We start from the raw sequence: 24,926 nt of genomic DNA on the forward strand, positions 1-24,926 counted from the left end.
TGACTCAGCAGGACACCTGTGTCCTCCTCTGAGCTTTCCTTCCTCTCTTCTTACCATTTCTCCTACTATTCCTGTCCTAAAAACCTTCGGAATGAAACCAAGCAGGACCCTGTGGGGGCTCCTGAGCACGGAAACCTTTCCATGTCCTCCGTTTCTTGTTGGTAGGTCAAGGGATACATATAACGATATCTCTGAGCTCTTCTGCAGAACAAAACCCCCCAACAAATGGAAGATGCTAACTACTTGATGAAGCCTTCTTCAAAGATCAGGAGACCACCTGAGGCCAGATTAAGGGAGTACAGGCCCTGCACACACCCTGATCGTTACCCTGATCGTTATCAGCAACCCCGCCCTTGAACCATTGTTAAAAAACTCCTCACCAAATTCCCCCAGGTTAGGACACACAGTTTTTGAGGCATGAGCCCGCTGTGTCTCCCTTTGCCTGGCAAAGCAATAAAGCTTCTTTTCTACTTCACCCAACACTCTGTCTCCAAGATTCAATTCGGCACCGGGGCACAGAGGCCAAGTTTTCGGCGTCAGTAACAGCAAGTAGGGGGTTGAAATTTCTTGAAGTTTCCCACATTACATGTAGAATGGTGTATGCTTTCACCAGTTTGGACCGCTGAGATAAACGGGGAAGAGTGCTTACATCTCATACACCCCTGTGATTGGGTGGATATGACCAGAACCCTTCCAAGCGAGGATCCAGAAAGACTGCCTTCTCTTCCATTTCTCACAGACAGGACATCTTGCTCTGGCATTTATTATTTTACTATTTAGAAGTTGTCTTGGTCCAAATGCGTAAGAAGGGCAAAATATAAAGGCATAGATGGATACACACACATGCACATACACACCAGGATTCTTACTCAGAGTTGTTAGTGGTGCTTTTGAAATCTTTCTGCAAAGCAGAGGTGCAACTTAAACCCATGGCCTTTTGAGTTCCTGTTGCCTCAAATACTGCTTCATGTTCACATCCATCTAGAAATGTCACAGATTTATGCCCACTTGACTTAGTCAAGTAATAATGGTAATGTATAAAGACAATAATAATGGTAACAATAACAAAAACCCAGCCCCTGGACCCAATAGAAGCTGTCACTCTCTAGACCTCCTTTCAGCTTCACCTGAGAAATTCTCTCCGCTCTCCTCTTTCTTCAAAGTTCACTTAAGTGTCTGGGCTTCTGTGAGCCTTTGGTGATTCCCAGGCAAAAATCATCATTCAGGCTCTATGCTTCCATGTCAATTTGCCCCTGAAATTTGTCTTCTGTCACGTGATATTAAAATGAACTATTTTTGCTTCTTCTTCTTATAAGACTGTGAGGTCTTTAAAGGCAGAGAACAAGTCATTTGTTGTTCCAAGGGCCCAGCACACGTCCTCGATAATGCTTAGTTGAACTAAATGGAATTTATTTGAATTGAGTTAAACTGGCTCATTAACACAAAGTTCAGACATGAATATATTCCAAGGTATATGATATGAAGATTATTTGATAATAGCTCTGCAATATCAAAAGACCAAGGAGCAAATATTCTCATGAGCCATGTCCAGGTTTGCAATCCACCTGATCGCATATGCGTACTGTGTGCAAGGCAGTCTCAGCTGGGTGCACAAGGTTTATAATTCTGTGTTATAAGAATGTGATAAGGGGCTTCCCTGGCGGCGCAGTGGTTGAGAGTCCACCTGCCAATGCAGGGGACAATGCGCACAGCAACGAAGACCCAACGCAGCCAAAAATAAATAAATTAAATAAATAAATTAAAAAAAAAAAGAATGTGATAGAGTGAGGCAATTTTGAAATGATGGCTAAAATATTGTGTGAGATGTTTCGTGTAGATGCCATGTGTTGTTCACAAAGTTGTCTCAAATTAGAACTATAAATTTAACCATAAGTTCGAGACAGTCTAGGAAAAGATTCAAGGATCCCCTCCAGGAGTCCATTCTAGAAGTTTTACCATCCTTAGTGATCAGCCAGTAATCACATCCTTTCGGGGCTTGCCTACGTCATCTCATACTATCTTCCCCACAACCTTATGAGGCAGACAGTATTGACCTCCCACTTCTTAGATGGGCAAACTGAGACAGGATGCAGGTAAGTCAGGCTCATAGATATTAAGCAGTCTGGCTCCAGGGTCCATGGTCTGTACATTCTAGGTATTATACACAGCTGCCCAGTACACTAATCTACTTCAAGCACACATGTCCTCAGATCTAAGTTAATCCAAATTACTGCATGTTTACCTCTTGATTTCCAGTTGTGTCTTTTGTAGAAAAGAGAAAAAGATATTCAGCACTCCATAATCACACCATGAATATTTGAAGACAGTTCTAAAGTTGTTTCTGAGTTTTCTTTCTGCAATTTAAATAATTCCAATTAGCTTAATTTTTCTCTCAGAGATTTTTGCCCCCCATCTCATAAGTCACCCACATTTTTCAGGCGCATTTTACTTTTCTTAGATAGACTTCCAAATTTTGAAGACTCAAACTGGATAGGAGTATTTTCCAGTTAAGGCCTGACCCAGGCCATATGCGGGAAAAGTATTCAGGAGTTTTGCTTATCTTTTCCTCATTAACATTCCAGTATCATGGTTTTTTGTTTGTCTGTTTTCTCAATAGTTTCTCTATTGCTAATTCTGTACTTGTGACATAGTTGTTAACTTTGAAAATCTCATATTTTTTTTCACTATAGCTCTTGTGAGCCGTTTTTCATCTTGTATTTGTGGTATGGGTCGTTTTTTAAAAGTGTGTCAAGGCCAATCTAAAAGGGTCACAGGGAGTTTAGTTCTCACTATTTGGGATGTTAGCAACTCCACCTAATTTGGTATCATCCACCAACACAAGATGCTTATTCTCAACTCCATCATGTGGGTCACTGAATAAAGTATTTATATAAACCTCTTTTCCCATAAATATAATTTTCTAGCTTCCAGATTGCCTGGAAGTGCTGAACTGAATTACAGTTTAATCCTTTCCAAGAACTGTAGTTGATTATCTGAGCTTTAGGCCGACTTACGAAAAAAAAAAATCAAGATTCACTTTCAAATTTGAAGAAATACTGATGTTTGGCCACTGCTTAGTTCCTGGAAGACAACCAAAGTTGAATTTTTTCTAAATACAAGAGGGACAGCAATGTTCTTTGGAAGCAAAAGCTTGGCCTGTATATACGGAACCCACTGAGAGGGCTCTGCCCCTCATCTTCTTTCTAGACTGACATTCCTTTTAGTTATTGCTAAACAGAGAAAAATTGCAATCTGGTAGCAAGCCAGGACAACGATAAACTTAAGGACTGGAAGTCTTTAAACACAAGTTTTTATATTGTTTATTTTATATCTTGTGTCCTAGAAAGGGGAAGACAGGCCTTCTTTTTTTTTTTCTCTGCGGTACTCGGGCCTCTCACTGCTGTGGCCTACTCCCGCTTTGGAGCACAGGCTCCGGACGCGCAGGCTCAGCGGCCATGGCTCACGGGCCCAGCCGCTCCGCGGCATGCGGGATCCTCCCGGACTGGGGCACGAACCCACGTCCCCTGCATCAGCAGGCGGACTCCCAACCACTGCGCCACCAGGGAAGCCCCCAGGCCTTCTTTTATAAAGGAAGTTGCATGGTTTTTTCTTTGCTTTCATGTTTGCAGGGCCAACTGATACACTGCTCATGCCAATAAATCCCAGACCTGGAGAGCCACCTGGAGAGTTTGGAAAATTCACATGGTCGGCCTCTCCCTAGACTTCCTGAATCTCCGTCTTGTAGGTGGTTTTTTTTTTCTTCCAGTTTTATTGAGATATAATTGACATACTGTACAATTACAGTATGTAATTGCACAGTACAAGTACAGTACAAGCACTGCACAAGTTAAAGGTGTACAGCATAATGATTTGACTAACATTCATCATGAAATCATTACCACGGTTTAGTGAACGTCCATCATCTCATATAGATACAAAATTCAAGAAATAGAAAACAAATATTTTTTTCCTTGTGATGAGAACACCTAGAAGTTACTCTCAACAAATTTCACATATAACATAATACAGTAGTGTGTTATCACGTCGTACATGACATTCCTAGCACTTATGTATCTTATAACTGGAAGTTTGTAACTTTTGACCACCTTCACCCCATTCCCCCTCCGCCCACCCCCACCTATCTCCACATTCCGCCTTTGGTAACCACAAATCTGATCTCTTTTTCTATGGGTTTGTTTCTTACTTTTGAAGAATAATTGACCTACAACACTACGTTACTTCCTGGTGTACAACATAGTGATTTGATATTTCTATACACTTCAAAATAATCACCATGATAAGTCTAGTTACCATCTGTCACCATACAAAGTCTCGGGTTCTCTGGTTGTAGGGCTCGAGGTCCTAGAGCTAATGTTGGCCTACTGGCAGGTGGGGCTGGATCTCGACAGTTGGCTGCAGGGCCAGGAGGCCCGGGGCTACTGCTGGCCCACTAGTGGATGGAACTGGGTCCCAGGATCTCTGGCTGCAGGGCCTTGGGAGTCCCAGAGCTGATGTCGGGCCGCTGGTGGGCAGGGCTGAGGCTTAGGGGCTCCTGGGGCTGGTGCCCTCCCCCGCCCCACTGATGGGTGAGGTTGCATCCCAGTGCTAGTACCAGCCCATTGGTGGGCAGGGCTGGGTCCCAGGGTAGCCGGGGCCCTTAGAGGAGCCTAGGGCAGCTGACCTGCTGATGGGTGGGGCTGTGTCCCAGCCCAGCTAGCTGCTTGGCTAGGGGCATCCCAGGACTGATACTGGGCAAGTCTGGGTCCTGGGGCTCATAAGCTAGAGGGAGGATTCTAAAATGGCACTTGCTACCACCAGTGTCCTTGTGATAGAATGAGCTCCCCAAAATGACTGCCACCAGTGTCTTATGTCCCCAGGGTGAGTCCCAGTTATCTCCTGCCTCTCTGGGAGGCTCTCCAAGGTCAGCAGGTGGATTTGACCCAGGCTCCTTTCAAATGACTATTTCTGCCTTGGGTTCCAGAGCATGTGAGATTTTGGATGCGCCCTTTAAGAGTGGAGTCTCTTTACCACAGCCCTCTGGGTCTCCTAAAATTAAGCCCCACTGGTATTCAAAGCCAAACGTTCTGAGGGCTCGTCCTCCCAATGCAGGACCTCCTGGCTGGAGAGCCCAGTGTGGGGTTTGGATCCCTCACTCCTTGGGGAGAACCTCTGCAATTGTGGTCATCCTCCTGTTTGTGGGTCCCCTACCTGCAGGTGTGGGTCTTGACTATACTGTGACTCCACCCCTCCTACCCATCTCATTGTGGCTCCTTTATACTTTCAGTTGTAGAAGATGTCTCTGCCAGCCTTCAGGTTGTTCTCATTGATAGCTGCTCTATAAACAGCTGTCATTTTGGTTGAGCTCAGGGTCTTCCTACTCCGCTGTCTTGGCCACACCCTTGTAGGTGGTACTGAGATGTGGGGGAAGGATATCTCTATTTTGTAAAACCTCCCCAAATTGGTTAAATCATTTGTAGTTAAATCCCTGTAATGAAATACCAAGTAGCCATTTGAAAAGGGAATAAATCTACATGTGCTTATATGGAAAGGTCTCACATTAGCCACACAGAATGTGCAGTAAGTTCCCATTTGACACGAATTTATCCTGAATTTTTGATATTTATATATACTTACATACATAACATATATGTATACCGTGTACATTTAGATGCATCACCAGAGGCACCTGTCAATCAGAAAGAATGCCACCTGTAGTACCAGAGCACCTGTGCCCAGTGTAACACCTTGAGATTATGGATTGTAGGGAAGAGAGAGAGGGTCCCAGGGGAGGGACCAGGGAGCCTGGGGTCTCAGGGGGCTGGGAGCAGTGTTTATTTACCAACTGACATGGAAGTATTTCATCATTTCCACAACTGGGTGAGGCTTAGTCCTGCATTTACATTCATAAATCAATCCTGGAGGGATACCTAATAACCTGAAACTAGCAGTCTATCAATCAACATTGGCTGATTTAAGAAGAAAGAGAATTTACTGGGAGTACATTGGGTAGAATCACCAGGAAGGCTTGGAAAACATACAAGAATTAAAGGAGAGTGGACAAGAAGCTATAACCACAGACAAGACCACACTGCCGAACCAGTCCGGTAGCCCCCTGCTGCCACCACGCCTGGTGACTGGAGACTGCCACTGGCACCACTGCCACCTGCAGACTTTGGAATACACTTTGGAAGCACTTAGCGCGTCATCTTCTGACTGTTTAGACATCCCCTTCCCCCTCACTGGAGTGTGAGCCCCTTGAGCATAGGAACAGCATCTAATTAATCTCACAGTTTCCAGACCCCACCCCGGTCCCTGGCACAGAGTGAGCAGAATGCTGAATGCAACAAATGAGCAAATAGAATTTAATTGCCAGATATTAGATGAATATAGGCAGAGAGAGTGACAGCTGTATCTGGCCGTGTCACTTTAGAACCTCAGAAACGAACAGGGACACACGCTTTCTCACCCTCCATTTCTACCTTATGGCTGGTCAGATGCGGTTTCAATAAAAGCACACGGCTTGGGTTTCTTGGCGGATTCATTCTGTATCTTTCTCTAAATTGAACATTCTTTTCAGCAGAGATTTGTTTAAAACCATGGTGCCATGAAGCGACTATCTTAATTTCAAATGTGAGATCAAGATGAAGTGAATCTAGGGGCCAACTGTACTTGCATCTGTTTTAGAACTTTTGTTTTAATTGCCCACACACATTGAAAGAACATCCAACCACACCTCTGAGCCATTCCTAAGCAAGCAACTAGAAATCAAACTTGCTTCATATCGACCAGGATTCCAGAGAGAAGAAGCAAAAATAAACTCTGTCTTAAGAGCTGCAGTGATTTCCATAAGAGCCACATGAAAGCCAGGAGTTGAGAACATATATCAGAATTCGGTCTCCACTGGACCTGCGAACACACTACGTAACTCTTTCAAGTTTCATCTGCTTTTTTCCAGGCCACGAGGAGTTGGAAGATGAAGGATAATAACATGCTAATAACAATCACAATACAAAAATAGTAGGTGGTCTTTATTTATGAGTATATACTAGCCACTCACAGAAAAAGACCTGGTACAATTAACTATAAAATGTATAAGCTCAGAGAAATGAAAACTTATGTCCACACGGAAACCTGTACGTGAATATTTCTCGCAGCTTTATTCGTAATAGCTCAAACTGGAAACAATCCATATGTCCTTTGAAGGATGAATTAAACAAGCTTCGGTACATCCACATCACAGAATACAACTCAGCAATAAAAAGGAGCAAACTATTTTTTTTAATTTTTATTTTATATTGGAATATAGCTGATTTACAATGTTGTGTTAGTTTCAGGTATACAGCAAAGTGATTCAGTTATACATACACATATATCTATTCTTTTTCAGATTCTTTTTCCATATAGGTTATCACAGTCTTGAGTAGAGGTCCTGTGCTGTACAGTAGGTCCTTGTGGTTTTTTTTTTTCCTGGCCGTGCTGCACTCCATGCGGGATCTTAGTTCCCCGACCAGGAATAGAACCCATGCCCCCTGCAGTGGAAGCGCAGAGCCCTAACCACTGGACCACCAGGAAATTGCCCTCCTTGTTGATTATTTATTTTATATATAGTAGTGTATATATGTTAACTCCAACCTCCTAATTTATCCCTCCCCCCACCTTTCCCCTTTGGTAACCATAAATTTGTTTTCTAAGTCTGTGGCTCTGTTTCTGTTTTATAAATAAGTTAATTTGTATAATTTTTTTGGATTACACATATAAGTGATATCATATTTGTCTTTCTCTGTATGACTTACTTCATTTAGTATGATAATCTCTAGGTCCACCCATGTTGCTGCAAATGGCATTATTTCATTTTTTTTATGACTGAGTAATGTTCCATTGTATATATGTACAACATCTTCTTTATCCATTCATCTGTCCATGTCTTGGCTATTATAGATAGTGCTGCAAAGAACAAACTGTTGATACATGTAACATCCTGGATGAATTCCCAGAAAGTTATATTGAGTGAAAAAAATCCAGTGCCAAAAAGTTAGGTACTGTATGATTACATGTATATAGCATTCTTGAAATGAAAAAGTTATAGAAATGGAGGAGAGATTAGTGGTTGCCAGGGGTTAAGGAGAGGGTGGGGACAAGAAAGAAGTGTGTGGCTATAAGTGTAACATGAGGGATCCTCATAGCAATGGAATGCTTTGTATCTTGACTGGATCAATATCAATATCCGGTTGTGAAATTGTTCTGTAACTCTGCAAGATGTTACCATTGAGAAAACTGGGTAAAGGGTTCACATGTATTATATCCTACAACTTCATGTAAATCTGCCATTATTTCAAAACAAAAAAAATAATTTAAAAAAGAAACAAAAGAAAAGGTATAAGCAACACAAAGTTGTGAAGATAGAAAATAAAAATCTGAGAGACCAAAGCTCTAAGTTCTTATGATTAAGCAGTAAATTTATTTCTGTGCTTCCTTGAAGCAAAAGATAAAGAGGAAACCAAGATAAGTCATATATTCTTGTTCTGTGATGAAAGTAATCACAGAAAAGCTTTTCCCCTGGCAGTCAATTCTAGAAGAGAAATGAACTTAAAATAGAACCTTCATGTGGTAATATATATTATATTGAGTAATATATTACCATCTGCCTTGATCTAGAATTTATGACAAGGTACTGTTATTTTTATTATCTGTGCTACTATAATATAGTTCCTTGAGTTGGGTGATGCGTTTACTTGAAGAAACTCAATGCATTTCACATTATATTATTTCTGTGATGAATCAGAAAAGGGGAAGCACAAATGACCAATATGAAGAGGTATGCATCCTTACTGTTAATAGAAAGTATAAATTAGAATGAACATACAATTCCATTTTTCACTACCATAGAATTGGCAAGGATTCAAGGGAATGGTAATGCCCAGGTGAGGGGTGAGCATCCTCATACACAGATGGAGGTAGCCTCGCTTTGGGGCTAGACTTGGGCAGGAAATTCAGCAATTGTAAGGTCTTGAGAAGGAGTGTGCTCTTTGATGCAGCGATATCATTCGCAGGGTTTTATCCTAAGGAAAAGAGCAGTAGTTTGAGAGACAAGGTATGTATACGAGACAATAGGTGACTGGGCAAGGACACTGTGACATACTCATACCACAGAATACCACAGGGCAATTAAAATCATGTTTTAGACGGGTACTGGCTGAGTTCACGATGTATCTCTCTCTGAAGGAGGGAGGCTGCAGACAAGGGTACACTGCATGACCTCGTTTTTGTTTGTACATAAATGCACACAAATGACTGAAAGGAGATTCACCTAATTATTAACAATGAGTTATCCTGAGTGATGAGATTATGGGCATTTATTTTTTTCTTTGTGTTTTCTAAGGTTTCTTTTTACACTGAACAAGGATTACTTATGTAAATTAGGCAGATGATATCATTAAAAATTATTTCCAGGGCTTCCCTGGTGGTGCAGTGGTTGAGAGTCCGCCTGCCGATGCAGGGGACACGGGTTCGTGCCCCGGTCCGGGAAGATCCCACATGCCGCGGAGCGGCTTGGCCCGTGAGCCATGGCCGCTGAGCCTGCGCATCCGGAGCCTGTGCTCCGCAACGGGAGAGGCCACAACAGTGAGAGGCCCGCGTACTGCAAAAAAAAAAAATTATTTCCAGGATAAATACAGGTTGATATGGGGCAACCATCAATACACTTAAGACTTTGATTCTAAATAGCTCCAATGTTCTGACACTGGCCAGTTGATGGGGGACAAGTGTCCCCCGCAAATGTCCTAGGTGTGGGTGGCTATTTTTGTGCCAGGTTTCAGTGTGATCTGAGCTCTTTGGCCCCAGTGCATCCCCTTTTGCTCTGCTTAGGCCTCTGGGTTAGACACAGGAGAAGTAAAGGAAATGAGAACAAATCATTCTGCATAAGGAGGACAAGGGAGGCCAAGGTGTAAAGCAAGTGGTGTAGGACACCAAGCCCCTTAGCATGGCTTGCCTAGATCACCTTGGGCACCACCTCACAGAGAGAAACTCAGAGGCAGAGAACAAATTTATGAACCCACTGTCAGACACAGACTGCTCTGGAGACGTCCTGCAAAAACAAGGGCACAGTTCACCCTGTGCTCTCAGTCCCCTGAAACTGCTTGCTTTCTGCAAACTGAAACTTGTTCAGAGGGAGGAGAGCTCAGTGGCAATGGGCTTGGAGGAGGCACATTTATTTTTCTTTCTTGGTATGAAAATTAGCTAGAGTTCCCTGGTGGCCTTGTGGTTAGGATTCCAGACTTTCACTGCCGTGGCCCAGCTTCAGTCCTTGGTCAGAGAACTGAGATCCCACAAGCCACGCAGTGCAGCCAAAAAAAAAGTTAGCTAGAGATCAAAATGCCATATGCCAAGTTCTAAGTAGGGTGATTTGTATCTATGATGGAACTGAAGCGCAAAACAGAGGTAAAGGGCTTCCCTGGTGGCGCAGTGGTTGGGAGTCCGCCTGCCGATGCAGGGGACGCGGGTTCGTGCCCCGGTCTGGGAGGATCCCACGTGCCGCGGAGCGGCTGCGCCCGTGGGCCATGGCTGCTGAGCCTGTGCGTCCGGAGCCTGTGCTCCGCAACGGGAGAGGCCACAACGGTGAGAGGCCCGCGTACCGCAAAAAAAAAAAAAAAAAAACAGAGGTAAAGATGTAAACGCTGAGATGGTTGGACAAGCTGAATCCTAGAAGAGGATGATGATTCAAATGTTATAGGACCCTGCAGCCTGAACAAAGGCGGAATAGAAAGGGTTTTGCAGCCCCTGGAAAAGGTTAAGAAATAAGATACCATCTTTCCCACATGAAGAAGTCCTCATTGCTCCCCTAGCAAACCCCACAGCCCCACTCAACTGCACAAGGCCCCATCACCACCCGATTTTCAGGTCTGAACCCTGTGAGAACCCCAGGAAGCATCCCCAGATACCCCCACCCCATCTCTGCCTATCCAGACCCCTCACATCTTCCAGAGCCATCTCTATGCCCATCTCCCAATCCCTTGACCTGAGAGGCCCTCTCCTTTAAGCCCTACTGCATAGTGTTTCTTGATTTCTGACTTCTAGCCTCCTTTTTGAGCACGTGTTTATCTTATTCTTCCGCTTCTGCGCAGAGGGCAACCTGAACAAAGACCATATGTGGTCCAGCTCTATGCCCACATATCAGGTATGACATAAGTATTTGCTGAATATTTTTTTAAATCAACTTTTTACTTTAGAACAGTTTTAAAGAAAAATTGCAAAGATATGATAGAGAATTCCTGTATCCTCACATCCAGTTTCTGATTATTAACATCTTATATTAGTATGGTACATTAAGGAACCCATATTGATACATTATTATTAACTATAATCCATGCTTTATTAAGATTTCCTTAGTTTCTACATAATATCCTTTTTTTTTGTTTGTTTCAGGATCCTATCCAGGATACTAGATTAGATTTAGACATCATGTGGCAATTTCTCAGACTTTCCTTGTTTTGTTTTGTTTTTAATTGAGATATAATTCACATACCATAAAATTCACTCTCTTAAAGTGTACAATTCAGTGATAGTCTATTGACAAAGTTGTGTAACCATTAGCACTATCTAATTCCAGGACATTTTCATCACCCCCAAAAGAAATCTTGTTAGCAGTCTCTTCCCATTCCCTCCTCCCCTTAGTGTCTGGCAACCACTAATCTACCTTGTCTTTATGGATTTCCCTGTTCTGGACATTTCATATCATTGTAATCATAGAATAGGTTGCCTTTTGTGTCTGGCTTCTTTCACTTAGCATGATGTTTTCAGGCTTCATTCACCCTGTGCCATGAATTAGTACATCATTCCTTTTTTATGGTTGTGTAATATTCCATTGCATGGATATACCACATTTTTGTTCATTCATTCATCAATTGTTGGTCATTTGGTTTGTTCCACTTTTTTGGCTATTATGAATGATGCTTCTTTGAACATTTGTGTACAAGTTTTTGTGTAAACATATGTTTTCAATTCTCTTGGGTATATATCTAAGAATGGAATTGCTAAGTCATATGGTATATGCTTAACTTTTTGAAGAACGGATAAGCAGTTTTCTAAAGTGGCTGCATCATTTTACATTTTCATCAGGAATGTTGTGAAGGTTCTGATTTCTCCACATTCTCATCAACACTTGCTCTTTAACTTTTTGCTCATAGCCATCCTAGTGGGTGTGAAGTGGGATTTCACTGTGGGTTTGATTTGCATTTCCCTAATGACTAATAAAGTTGAGTGTTTTTCATGTGCTTATTAGCCGTTTGTATATCTTCTTTGGAGTAATGTCTATTCAAAGCTTTTGCCAATTCTTAAATTGGATTATTTAGTTTTTATTGTCAAACTGTAAGAATTCGTTATGTATTCTGAATACAAGACCTTTATTACATATAGGATTTGCAAATATTTCCTCCCATTCTGTGAACTGTTTTCACTTTTTTCTTTATAACAGCTTTATTGATATGTAATTCACATGCCATAAATTAATCATTAAAATGTACAATTCCATTTGTTTTAGTATATTCACAGAGTTGCTATACAATCATCACCCCATTTTCTTGATAGTTTTCTTTGAAGCACAAAAGTTACTAATTTTGATGAAGTCCAATCTATCCATTTTTTCTTTGGTTGCTTATGTTTTTGGCGTCATTCATATTTAAGAAACCATTGCCTAACCCAAGATCATGAAGGTTAACACCTATTTTAGAGTTTTCTAGTTTTAGTCCTTGCATTTAGGTTTATGGCCCATTTCAGTTAAAGCTTATATACAGTGTAAGGTAGGAATCCAACTTCATTCTTTTACATGGGAATATCCAGTTGTCCCAGCACTGTTCGTTGAGAAGACTATTCTTTCCCCATTGAATTGTCCTGGCACACTTGTCGAAAATCAGTTGGCCATAAATGTATGGGTTTATTTCTGGACTCAATTCTATTCCATTGATATAAATGTCTATTCTTATACCAGTACTAAACAGCCTTGATTTCTGTAGCTCTGTAGTAAGTTTGAAATCAGAATGTGTTAGCCCTCCAACTGTTTTTCTCTCCAAGACTGTGTTGGCTATCTATTACATTTTCATATTAACTGTAAGAAAATTAAAGTAAGAAACTTCAAACTGTCTTCTAAAGTGGCTGCATCATTTTGACTCTGCAATGAATAAGAGTTCCTGTTGTTCTGAATCCTCATCAGCATTTGGTATTGTCAGTTTAGCCATTCTAATAAGTGTGTAGTGGTATCTCATTGCTTTTTTAACTTCCATTCCCTAATGATAAATAACATAGAGCATCTCTTCATATGCTTGTTTGTCCTGAGTATATATATTTTTTTGATGAGGTGTCTGTTCATACCTTTTGCCCATTTTTTGACTGGAGTGTTTGTTTTCTTGTTGTTTTTAAGAGTTCTTCGTATATTTTGCATACAAGTCCTCTATCGGATACATGCCTTGCAAATATTTTCCCCCAGCCTGTAGCTTGTCTTTTTGTTCTCTTACTTGAATATTTTGAATTAAAAAAAACCCTCTTGGTAAGCTTTAACAATGCGCCTGCTTAAAAACCATTAAAGGGTACCCATTCAAGACTGCTGCTTTGTGAATTACAAAAAGGGACTCCACCTGGAAAGTTCCAGAATGAGGTGAAGATATGCATTTGGATCTCATTCCCCATCCACTTCCTTTGCTGGTGCCTTTGTGCAAGACAAAAACTGCACAATCACACTGGAACAACCCACATTGATCTTAAGCGTATCCATAATAGACTTATAGAACCCTCCATGATAGGGCTCTTGCTTATTCCCCAGCCACATCTCATCCTTCTACCCTTCCTCTCTACAGCCTCAAAAGCCTTATCTCAGCAACTTGAAGGAGCTTTGCTTCCAGCCTCAAGACTTTCGTATGTTTCTTCTGCCAGTGTGGCGGGCTGACTTTTCAGATGACCCGCAGTGATCCTTACCTCCTGGTGTCCATGGCCTTGGTGGTCCCCTTCCCTTGTGAGTGGGCTAGACCTTGTGACTTGCTGCTAGTGAATAAAGTAGAGCAAAAGTGATGGAATATCACTTCCAACATTAGGTTGTAAGTGACTAACTTCTGTCTTGCCTGCACATTCTCTCCTCCTCTCTCACTTGTTCACGCTAATGAAGCCAGCTGACATGTTGCAAGCTCCTTTTGGAGAGACTCGTGTGGCAACGAACTAAGAAAGGCCTTGGGCCAATAGCTTACGAGGAGCCGAGGCCTCAGTCCAACAGCCTGTGAGGAACTCAGCCCTGCCAATAACCACCTGAGTCATACTGGAAGCAGATGAGGCCTCTCTTTTGCAATATTCATCATCATTGCAATTAGTTCATTATCTGTGTATTCATTTCCTATCTGTCTTCCCCAAGACTGTCAGTTCCAAGTCAGAGCTGGCTATATTTTTTCCATACTGAACTCCCAGGACCAAACAGGGTGCCTAACACAGAGTGGAGATATAGCAATTGTAGAACGAAAAAATGAATCAACAGTTGAAGGAATTAATAAATGAAGTATACTGAAGCCTCATAAGTCAGAAAGGAGGCAGGAAAAAAGAGCCCGGTGCCCTATTAAAGACAGTTATAAAAGTCCCACAATTTCCAGGGTTTATTTTTTTAAATATCAAAAAAAAACCCCCCAAAAATCAAACCATGTCAACATGTTCTAGATAAAAATTTGTTATGACTGTGTAACCAAATGCTCTATGTAAATAAAAAGTCCAAGAAGGGTTCGTTCATAGTCCAGGATTTTTTTTTCTTCCCCCCCCCTTTGTTTTCCTCTCCCCCTCTTTTGTTTTTCCTTTTCTTTTTCTTTTTTCCCCCCCTCAGGATTTTGATTTTTAAAAACTTTGCAGTTTTAACAGGAATAACAGGAATTGACCTGGGACATAAAGGACGAGAGTGAAGACAGAGTGCCTGTTGAACAGAAGCTGTCCCACATGATTGACAGGCTGGAGCTGCTGTTCCTCTGCTCTTGATATTAAATCTGGAAAAAAGCATCCAGTTTTTTCCGTTAAATGAATTTTTAGCTAAATGCAGAAAGGAGGATTTTTGAAGTTTGGGGATAAACCTGTGGCCACAGAAAGGTAAATTCAGACCAGTTATTTTAGGACTCCTATAGGACTTTTAAAATGATGATACTATATAATCAGCAGCCAATGAAAGGGTTTCATCAGCGGGCCCTAAGCTCCACTGCCTACCAAGTAATATCCAACTCACTCCCTGGTGGGGCATGTGGAGGCTCGGCTGACCTTTGCAGCCCGCTTTTCTTCTGCTCCCCCTCACACACCTTCCCCCTCGCACACCCACGGCTCTTGCCTTCCTCAGTCACAGGGCACACCTTTTCATCTCTGTGCCTTTGGACATGGTCTTCCTCTGCCTGGCGGTCCCCCTTTAGTGCCACCCAGTCCCTGCAACACCAGATTCAAATCTCAATGCTCCCGATTCCCCCAGAAGTGAGGGCTCTACTGATCTGTCTCAAAGGGCACTTGGATTTACCTCTTTAATGGCCTCTAACACATTCAATGGTTGTATCATTAGCAGGCATGTGTTTTACTGATCCTCCCTACAACTCAGACCAGAGGATATGGTCTCTGTCTTGATGACCTTTTTTCCTTACATTTTCCAGCACAAGGCTTTGAATGGAGCAGGGGCTTGAAACATATGTGTTGTTAAATGAATAAATGAAAACAATGAATGAAACATATATGCTAAAAGGCTTTTAAATGAGTCAGATGTACATTATATCCCAATGCCAATAATAATATAGCCATAGGAAGAGTTGTGGGTTTTTTTGTTTTTTTGTTTTTTTTTCGATACGCGGGCCTCTCACTGTTGTGGCCTCTCCCGTTGCGGAGCCCAGGCTCTGGACACGCAGTCTCAGTGGCCATGGCTCACGGGCCCAGCCACCCCGTGACATGTGGGATCCTCCCGGACCGGGGCACTAACCCGTGTCCCCTGCATCGGCAGGCAGACTCTCAACCACTGTGCCACCAGGGAAGCCCCAGAAAGAGATTTAATGTTAAAAATATTTAATTTGCCTTTTTATGAAATTTTGTTTTCAAATGTACCAATAACACTTTCTCATGAAACAAAAAGGAACTTAGAAATGAATAAACAGAATGTTTCTTCACTAGTCCACTAGAACACTGACTAAATGTCCTAATACATTACTCTAAATGGTCATATAAAAGCCAAGGAAGTAAATAAATAACAAAGCAAACTATTAAATATAGGAAAAGGAGCTTTTCAAAAGCTTTCTAGAATTCTTTAGTCTATTGTTGAACTTTTAACAAAATAATTTGAACAAATTTTAAAGTTTAATAATAAACACTAGTCCTGTATAAAGTGATTAAGTCAAAGTAGTTTACTTCAAATACAGGAATTAATTACAGAAATGGAATGTACAGATTATTTAGGGAATGTTGTTTGAGAGGACAGCGTTCTCATGACTAAGTCCAGTGTATCCTGAATCCTCATGTTATTTCTTTCTATCATGGAAGACTGTCTCCCAGACTTCATGCTTTCCTCTGTATCGAGGGGGATAAGGGTATGGGGGTTGAACTGACATCGCGGCTCCCCCAGGATGCCAACTCTGTGGAAAGAATTATTGGTGTAGCTGAATATTTGCTGAGGCCAAAGACTAAGGTATTGGGTTGGCCAAAAAGTTTGTCTGGGTTTTTCTGTAACATCTTATGGAAAAACCCAAACAAAGTTTTTGGCCAACCCAGTATATGGTTGACTTGTGCATGTGTATAAAGCTAAGACTGATACACACACACACACACACACACACACACACACACATCTATTTCTTAAATATGGGTTCAAAAACTCGACCCATAGCAAGATTTTGTACTGGTCCTTCCCTTACTTTCCAAAGATGACTCTTCTAATATTGAAAACCTCAGTCTTATAAAGTCTGCTACTCACTTCACCAAATTAGAACTATTTGAAGTCTAGCATAACTTTGTAGTTTTTTCTAGTCTAGATGGGTATACCAAGAGCTGATCTGGAAAGAAAACATGTTGAAAGGAGCAGGGGATGGTAGGAAGATGATGCTTCCAGCTTTGTTCAGCTTTCTGGCAGAGGCACCATGTCTGAGCCCTTGCCCCTCCTGGATCCCACCTAGGAAGCAACACTCAGCCTTCTCTCCTTCCTCTCTCCTTGGGCCACTTACGTTGGCATGTGCACAGAGTCCAGATTTTCCTTGTGCTCTTGCATCCGGACTGGGAATTTCATGCCTACTTGACGGTACTTTTTCTCAGAGATATTCTGAGCTTTTTCTCTGAGAGAGGGCAGCAGGGTAGACATGACTGGAGAGCGCATGTTAATGGCTTTTTTCATCGCTGGGCGCTTTGCCATCATTCTCCTGGGGGTGGGGGTGACATTTAGGTCACATCATCTTGTTTTCTAGAAATGTCCTTGAGCTTAGGAGAGTCAAAAGGTCATACCTGAATTGTACAAAAGTCATGCGTTTCTTTTCCCCTCCTGACTCTTCATCCTCGCGCTTCCTTCGAGGAATGTTGAACATGTCGGTACGAAAGAGCCTCCCTATTTCTTCCTCAATCTCTGTGAAGTGTTGACGTCGGAAGACAATCCAGGCTACATACGTACAGAAAGTATAAAAGGACTACGACAGAAACAGACGAGAATCGGAACCCACAGTTACGACATGAAAAGCTCCCACCTGTCTCTAGAACACTACTAAGTGGACACAAACCCAGGTGCCCTGCTTTCTCCACATGCCTGAAGGGCTGCGGAAAATTATACATGTACTCACCTTTGCAGAAGGAAAATCAGACCAAAGATTTAAGGAGTGGCACACAGCTTATTAGTATCCTTTGTAGAAAGGATATTCATGAAAAACAGGTGCCTGACAAATGTCTATCGCTTGTTGCTATACTTCATGTTTCATATCAAAGAGCAGAGCCCCTAAACGTAAGTGACTCACCTCAAAGAATTTCCAGTCTTTTTGTGTATATGATATTTTCCCCCTGAAATATAACAAATCACAACTATAGGTTGGAAAGGGAAGTTCAGTATTTCAGTGATCTAGGCAACCCCTTATCTTCAAAAGGCCTTTTGCAGATCATTACCTGTGGTCCCATACCTATTTAGTCACATAAATGCTATCAAAAGGCACTGATAGGGCTTCCCTGGTGGCGCAGTGGTTGAGAGTCCGCCTGCCGATGCAGGGGACACGGGTTCGTGCCCCGGTCTGGGAAGATCCCACATGCCGCGGAGCGGCTGGGCCCATGAGCCATGGCCACTGAGCCTGCGCGTCCAGAGCCTGTGCTCTGCAACGGGAGAGGCCACAACAGTGAGAGGCCCACGTACCGGGGGAAAAAAAAAAAAAGGGCATTGATAATGAGTGCCAATGTCTTTTTCTTCAACTTCTTAGGTTACCCAGATCAAAACCTCTAGTGTTTGGTCAAAAGTTAATCAACATATCCTGTGATAAACCATAATGGAGAAGAACATGAAAAAGAATGTATATATATGTATAACTGAATCAATTTGCTATACAGCAGAAATTAACACAACATTGTAAATCAACTATTAAAAAAACTAAAAAAACCCCACTAAAGTGGGGTTCATAAAAAAGCTAATCAATATAAATTCAGGATAAACAAGCCAGCCCTCGCTGTCTTCTTCCAAATGTTTCTAGTAATGTAAGTGTTAGGGACGTGAGGAGAGTGGAAAGGTGGTGAAGAGGTAACACAAGGTGTTAGTAGGTATGGAAGTAAAGAACTAGAGGCTAAGTCTAAAATAAAGGAAAAGAAAAAAAATCTTAAACAATGGTTATGGCTATTGGGTACAGAAAGAATCAGAAACAAAACAGACACAGGTCTATCTGTGCCATACAATCAACTGGCTGGGAAGAAGAGTGCGCTCTTCCTTCTGAATGAAGTATGTAGACCGAGCCTTGTCTCTTAAAGGTAGGCAAACACCCAAGAGTCCTTGCAACACAAATTCAGTGTTAAGGGTACTGGCACGGGCACACTTAATAAACTTGGCCTCCCTCTCCATTCAGAACACAGGCCATTCTAATTCTGATTGCCAGCCTTGGGAAAGCAGGCATGGCCAGGGGAGGACTTGAGAGTTGAATGACGGGGCTATGCACCTGCAGTCACTTGATCCGTCTTGGGGGCCAAGGCCAGACCCAGGGCACACCAAGGTTGATCCTGGGTCTGCTTCTGCTTTTGCTTTGGGTTTCCTTGGAGTAACTGACTCCTAGGATTGGCCCTGGTATCAGGTTCTCCAGAACTGTCCCGACTCCCATGGTCTGGGGAAGTTGACCCAAACTCCTCAGGACCTCCAGCTTTTTCACAGAGACTTTATGGTCTGTATGGGCCCAAACTAGCCCTCCATTTGGAGGAACCACTGAAGAGGTGGTTCAGCTTTTACTGGGGTGGGTCCCCCCCTCTGGCTGATGGTTCAGCTTTTACTGGGGTGGGTCCCTCCCCTCTGGCTGATGCTTCATTTCCTCACGTGCAAGTCTTCAACAAAGAATTAAGGCAACAGGAATTACAGTGAACATTTACTAAATATGGACTGTGTGCCAAATACTATGCTAAGCCCTTTACATTTATGATCACATTTAATTCTCATAAGATTGCATGGTTATTCCCACTTTACAGGTGGGGAGACTGATGTTGAGACTGAAGTCCAAAGACATATATTTAATTAGGGACAGAGTCTGAACTAAAAATCAGGCCTGTCAGGTCTCCACATTTGTCCTTGTAACTCAGAATGCTAGGAAAATAAGCTTTTTCTTTAAAATATTTTAGAGATGAACCCATTAAACAACAGAGCCCAGCAGAAACTTTTTAGGACAAGCCTCCTTCTGTGTCACCTAAAGCCTTTACCCAACAAGAGTGCTTCTGTGGATTCCCGCCCTTCCACTGCCTCTGCCAGCTGAAACCAGAGACCATGCACACCTGTCAAGTGGAAACCAACCAAACTCTGGTTTTGGAATACTGAGTTGGCCTGTGTCCTTGAGAGAAGGTTTAGAGCAGTATTTATGCTGGCACAACCCAAACCAGCACCATCTCAGCAAGGTTTTGAAATGACAGAGTGATTGACGAGGAAACACACACTTTCTCTCCTTTTCTTTCATTTTTCTTTTTTCAAACATTAGAAGAGAAGGTACCATGAACCTCCTCTCCTTTCCCTCAAGTTGTCACAAAACTGGGACTTCTTTCTCTCTTAAAGTCCAGAGCAAACTGATATAGCTCACAGTTCAGAAATTAAGAACAGAATGTCGTGGGTTTCTTCTGACCATTCTTTTTTTTTTTTAATTTCTTTTGACCATTCTGATTTAGCTCTGCATGTAAAACTGAAATGAGTTCAGGAGATGGAGACAGAGAATGAGCACATTTGGGAATGAGCACATTTAAATCTTCCAGTTCATCTCTTGCTGGTGAATCCTGAGTCATTTTCCTTTTTTAAAAAATTATTTTTATATTTTAATTTTATACATATAAAATAACTATATATTCTATAATTTTAATAAGTACATAATAATTATAAATTGGTTACAAATTTAGAAATGTACTGATTATAAATAACAAACTTAGGCCCTCCAAATCCTCTACAAATTGAAACAGGGTTGATAACAGCACAATCCAATAGAAATATAATGCAAGCCACAAATGTAACTTAAAACTTTCTAGGAGCCACAGTAAAAAGAAACAGGTGATATTAATTTTAATAATATATTGTACCCCAACCCCCCCAATATTATCATTTCAATATGTAATCAATATTTTAAACTATTAATGAGATATTTTATTCATTTTTAAACTTTTTGTATAGCGTGTATTTTACACTTACAGCACATTTCAACGTGGACCAGCCACTTCCAAGTGCTCAGTAGCCACACGTGGCAACTGGCTGCCGTGCTGGTCAACAAAGACGCTGTACATTTACCCGTCAAGGCGGAATCCAAAGGAAAGAGGGGAAAGCCAAACTGTTGGTAAACCCAGAGATTCAGTGGCCTGTTATGTGCTTTCTTATTCCTTCTTGCTATATTAGACTCTTAACTCTAAACTAAAATGAGGAGAGCTTATATTTTTAGTCATTCCTGAAGGGGTGCAAAGCCTAGGGCCAGACCCATGGGGTTCTGGGCTAGAGAAAGAAAAAAACTGTGCTCCCACTTGTCCCCTGCTGCCTTAGGTGAGGTCAGGTTTAAATGATGGTCAAGGCCTGCTCTGTACAAGGGAAGAGAAATTTCAAAGGAATGTGTTTGGGGGAGGGAAAAGAGGCCTTGGTGCAAGTGACTGGAGGTGGCAGGGGGAGGGCTTAAAGATGATTTAAACACCTGAGCTTCAAAGAAACGCCTTTCTCCCCATCCTCATCCCCACAGCCAGCCTCTTTGGTCACCGGTCAGGTGACAGCTGCACTGACCGCAGAGGAGGAGGGTATACCTCCTAGGTAGAGGTGAGGTTGGAGCCAGAATTGGCCATAACCAAAGATCAGATATAATTCTATGGCTTGTGCCATGAGGAGATTTTCTTATCTACCATGGAAAACACAGAGAGCTTTTACTGAACATGTTCATCAAAATTTTGCCAAAACTTTTGTAATATCAGGATTTCACAGATGCATTTAGAATAGAAAGGCATGTCCTCCTACTTCTCAAGAAACATGAAAGCACTAAATTAACAGTCCCCAAAGTGCTGGTTCTACTGAAATCGTTAATTTATCTCCAGGGATAAGGTGTTCTAGTCCAATATTAAGTATGTATACATTAGAGAGAAAAATCAGAAAATACACATGAAAATGTTCTCATGCGAATATCAGCTTGTTCACATTGGGAAGAAGTTAAATAATGATATGTTAAAATCAGGTAATCACTCACAACCGGCAAAAACATTGTCCTTATCTTCTCCTAGATAAAAACAACCAAAAGAGCAATGTAAATTTCATTCAAGGACACAATCAACACCTACCGCCAATTAACAACTTTTACTGGTAAGGACATGCTATAATCTGTTTTCCTCAATATCCTTTGTTCAGCAATTTGACCTGTATAAAATTTGTTATGTGAATGGTGGCTGGTGAGCTCCAAACTGATTCTTCTCCAAACTGTTATCCAACAAGCAGGAGGAAAGTAGGTGACATTGCCTACAATGGCAAAAAGACTAACATCTCCTGGAAATGAGCTAGTACTAAACTGAGGCAATCACTTGCAAACATGAGTTCCTTTAAAAGTTTGTATAAAAAATATATTGTAATAAAAAGGTACTGTTAAAAGTACAACTTAAGTGGAGGTTCTATATCTAGGAAACTAAAAGATATGATAAAATCTCTAATTATGGGGCTTCCCTGGTGGCACAGTGGTTGAGAATCCGCCTACCAATGCAGGGGACATGGGTTTGAGCCCTGGTCCGGGAAGATCCCACATGCCGTGAAGCAACTAAGCCCGTGCACCACAACTACTGAGCCTGAGCTCTAGAGTCCATGAGCCACAACTACTGAGCCTGCGTGCTGCAACTACTGAAGCCCGCGTGCCTAGATCCCGTGCTCCGCAACGAGAAGCCACAGCAATGAGAAGCCCTGTGCACCACAACGAAGAGTAGCCCCCGCTCGCCACAACTAGAGAAAGCCCGCGCTCAGCAATGAAGACCCAACACGGCCAAAAATAAATAAATTTATTTTTTAAAAATCTCTAATTATGATACATTTACAGTTTGTTTATCATCCCCAAATTAGTTTGCAATGCCTATGTTCTTTTAAAAATTGAACAATATGGGCAATAAATTTTTAAAGTTTTTTTAGAGTAGGTGTTTTTTTAACCTTGTTATGGACTGAATGGTTGTGTCTCCCCCTACCACCCTAATGCATATGTTGAAGCCCTTAAACCCCCCAATGTGGTGGTGCTTAGAGGCAGGGCCTTTGGGAGATAATTGGGTTTAGATGAGGTCATGAAGGTGGGGTCCCATAATGGGATTTTTGTCCTTTTAAGAAGAGGAAGCGAGACTAGGGTTCTCTCTCTCCACCATGGGGGACACAGTAAGAAGGCAGCTATCTGCAAGCCAGGAAGAGGACCCTCACCAGAACCTGACAATGCTGGCATCCTGGCCTCAGACTTCCAATTTCTATCATTTAAGCCATCCAATCTGTGACAATTTGTTATGGTAGCCTGAGCTGACTGATACAAAACTTAAATTCTAGTTTTCTTAATTAGAAGTGACGCTTTAAAGAGAGAAGAAACTAATGTTGAGAAAAGGTGATTTTTACAAGTGATTAAATAGGAAAATGTATAAAGCTATTATTTTACTATAATACCTTTCTTTTTTTTTTTTTTTTTTTTTTTTTTTGAAAACCGGGGCACGAACCCGTGTCCCCTGCATCGGCAGGCAGACTCTCAACCACTGCGCCACCAGGGAAGCCCTATAATACCTTTCTTAAAAGTTCTGTCAAGAAGAGAAAACACCACTTCTCCCTAAATAAGGGAGTCTGTGGCAAGCTGAATCTCTACCAACAGCTCTAGGGACCCGGAAAGGCCTTCTGTATTTGGGCCACAGGAATGTTTTTTGATGCTTAACTCTCAATCCCCAATTTTAAATCTCTCTCTATTCCTTCTACTACTACACCTCACAAGAAAGTTCTGACCAGGCCAAAGGGAAGCCCTCAAGCCAGTCACCCACCCGAGGAGTCCCATGTCTGGCAGGAATGAGCCTGCTTTCGTGTCCCCGCTGCCCTCAGACATTGGCTGGAGACAGTCCATGGGAAGAGTGGCCTCAGCACAAACCTGGTGGTGGATTCAGAGTGCAGCAGCAGGGGCCGCTGGTCAATTACACCCTGCACTGTAGCAGATCTGAGTGGCACGTTTTCATGGCCGCTGCACTGGAAGACAGCACTAAACCTTTCAACTCCATAAAAGAACTGAACATAGCAGTGAAAACTCTCAAGAGCAGAAATGATGTAGTAGAATAAAGAATGAATGTTGCTGGAGATGTATTAAGAGGGCATTCCCAAATCATGGTAAACCACACAAAGTGAATCACAGAGATGGTAGACATGGGAAGCAGTCTGAGTATAGCTACCACTGTGGACAAGACGGGTGCAATAGAAGAGAAATGGCCAACAATGCCAAAATATAACCAAAAACCAAAGACAATGAGCTTGAACTGAAAATACATTGATATAAACATTAATAAACATCACGTCCCTATTTGAGAGAAATCTCACATGCATTTTTGTTTTTAAACTTTATAGACCAATGTATGTCCTTATAAATAGCCAAGAAGAGTGGAGAGAACATATGCTTGCCCCTTAGACCCTGGAGAAGCCTGGAGAGAACCTATTCCAACTAAACAATGAAGTTATTAAACCAATACAGTCTCTGTTCCACCTGATGTTTCTCTTTGTAGGTGGAAAGAAAAGGTTTCAAGACTCAGAAAACCTGAAAAAAGAAAAAATTTAACCACATGGAATTGTTATAAAGTTCACTACATGAAAGGGTAGAAATCCACTCTCACATGAAGGACATTAAAATGCGGATAGAGTAAAATGTTTAGTAAAGGTTAATGGTAATGATAAAAAATAAAGTAAAATAAATTGGAAAAACCAGGTGAGAACAGCAAAGTATAATATAGAATTTCATTAAGTGTTTTAGATTCTCAAACTATAACAAAGCAGTGAGGACAAATCATACAACCTCAAGAGAAAACAGGAAAACAGTAAATATTATAGTCTAGGTCTCAAAAGATCCAACAACTTGTTTGATAATGCAAGGCACTTTTTTTTTTTGGCTGTGTTGGGTCTTTGTTGCTGCGCATGGGCTTTCTCTAGTTTCAGCGAGTGGGGGCTACTCTTTGTTGTGGTGTCCGGGCTTCTCATTGCGGTGGCTTCTCTTGTTGCAGAGCACGGGCTCTAGGAGCACGGGCTTCAGTAGTTG

General features: G+C 41.8%; 1 protein-coding gene across 1 annotated transcript in view; it reads right to left on the reverse strand.

The window, feature by feature from the left end:
• Positions 1-16,426: 16,426 nt before the first annotated feature.
• PPP1R36 (protein phosphatase 1 regulatory subunit 36) overlaps positions 16,427-24,926 on the reverse strand; it is a 35,829-nt gene continuing 27,329 nt past the window's right edge. Inside the window, 4 exon segments of the mRNA XM_024750856.1 lie at positions 16,427-16,610; positions 17,196-17,387; positions 17,470-17,648; positions 17,970-18,012. Coding sequence (XP_024606624.1) covers positions 16,427-16,610; positions 17,196-17,387; positions 17,470-17,648; positions 17,970-18,012 — 598 coding nt within the window.

Source organism: Neophocaena asiaeorientalis, unplaced genomic scaffold (assembly GCF_003031525.2).
Source record: "Neophocaena asiaeorientalis asiaeorientalis breed wild unplaced genomic scaffold, Neophocaena_asiaeorientalis_V1.1 scaffold140, whole genome shotgun sequence".
NCBI lineage: Eukaryota > Metazoa > Chordata > Mammalia > Artiodactyla > Phocoenidae > Neophocaena > Neophocaena asiaeorientalis.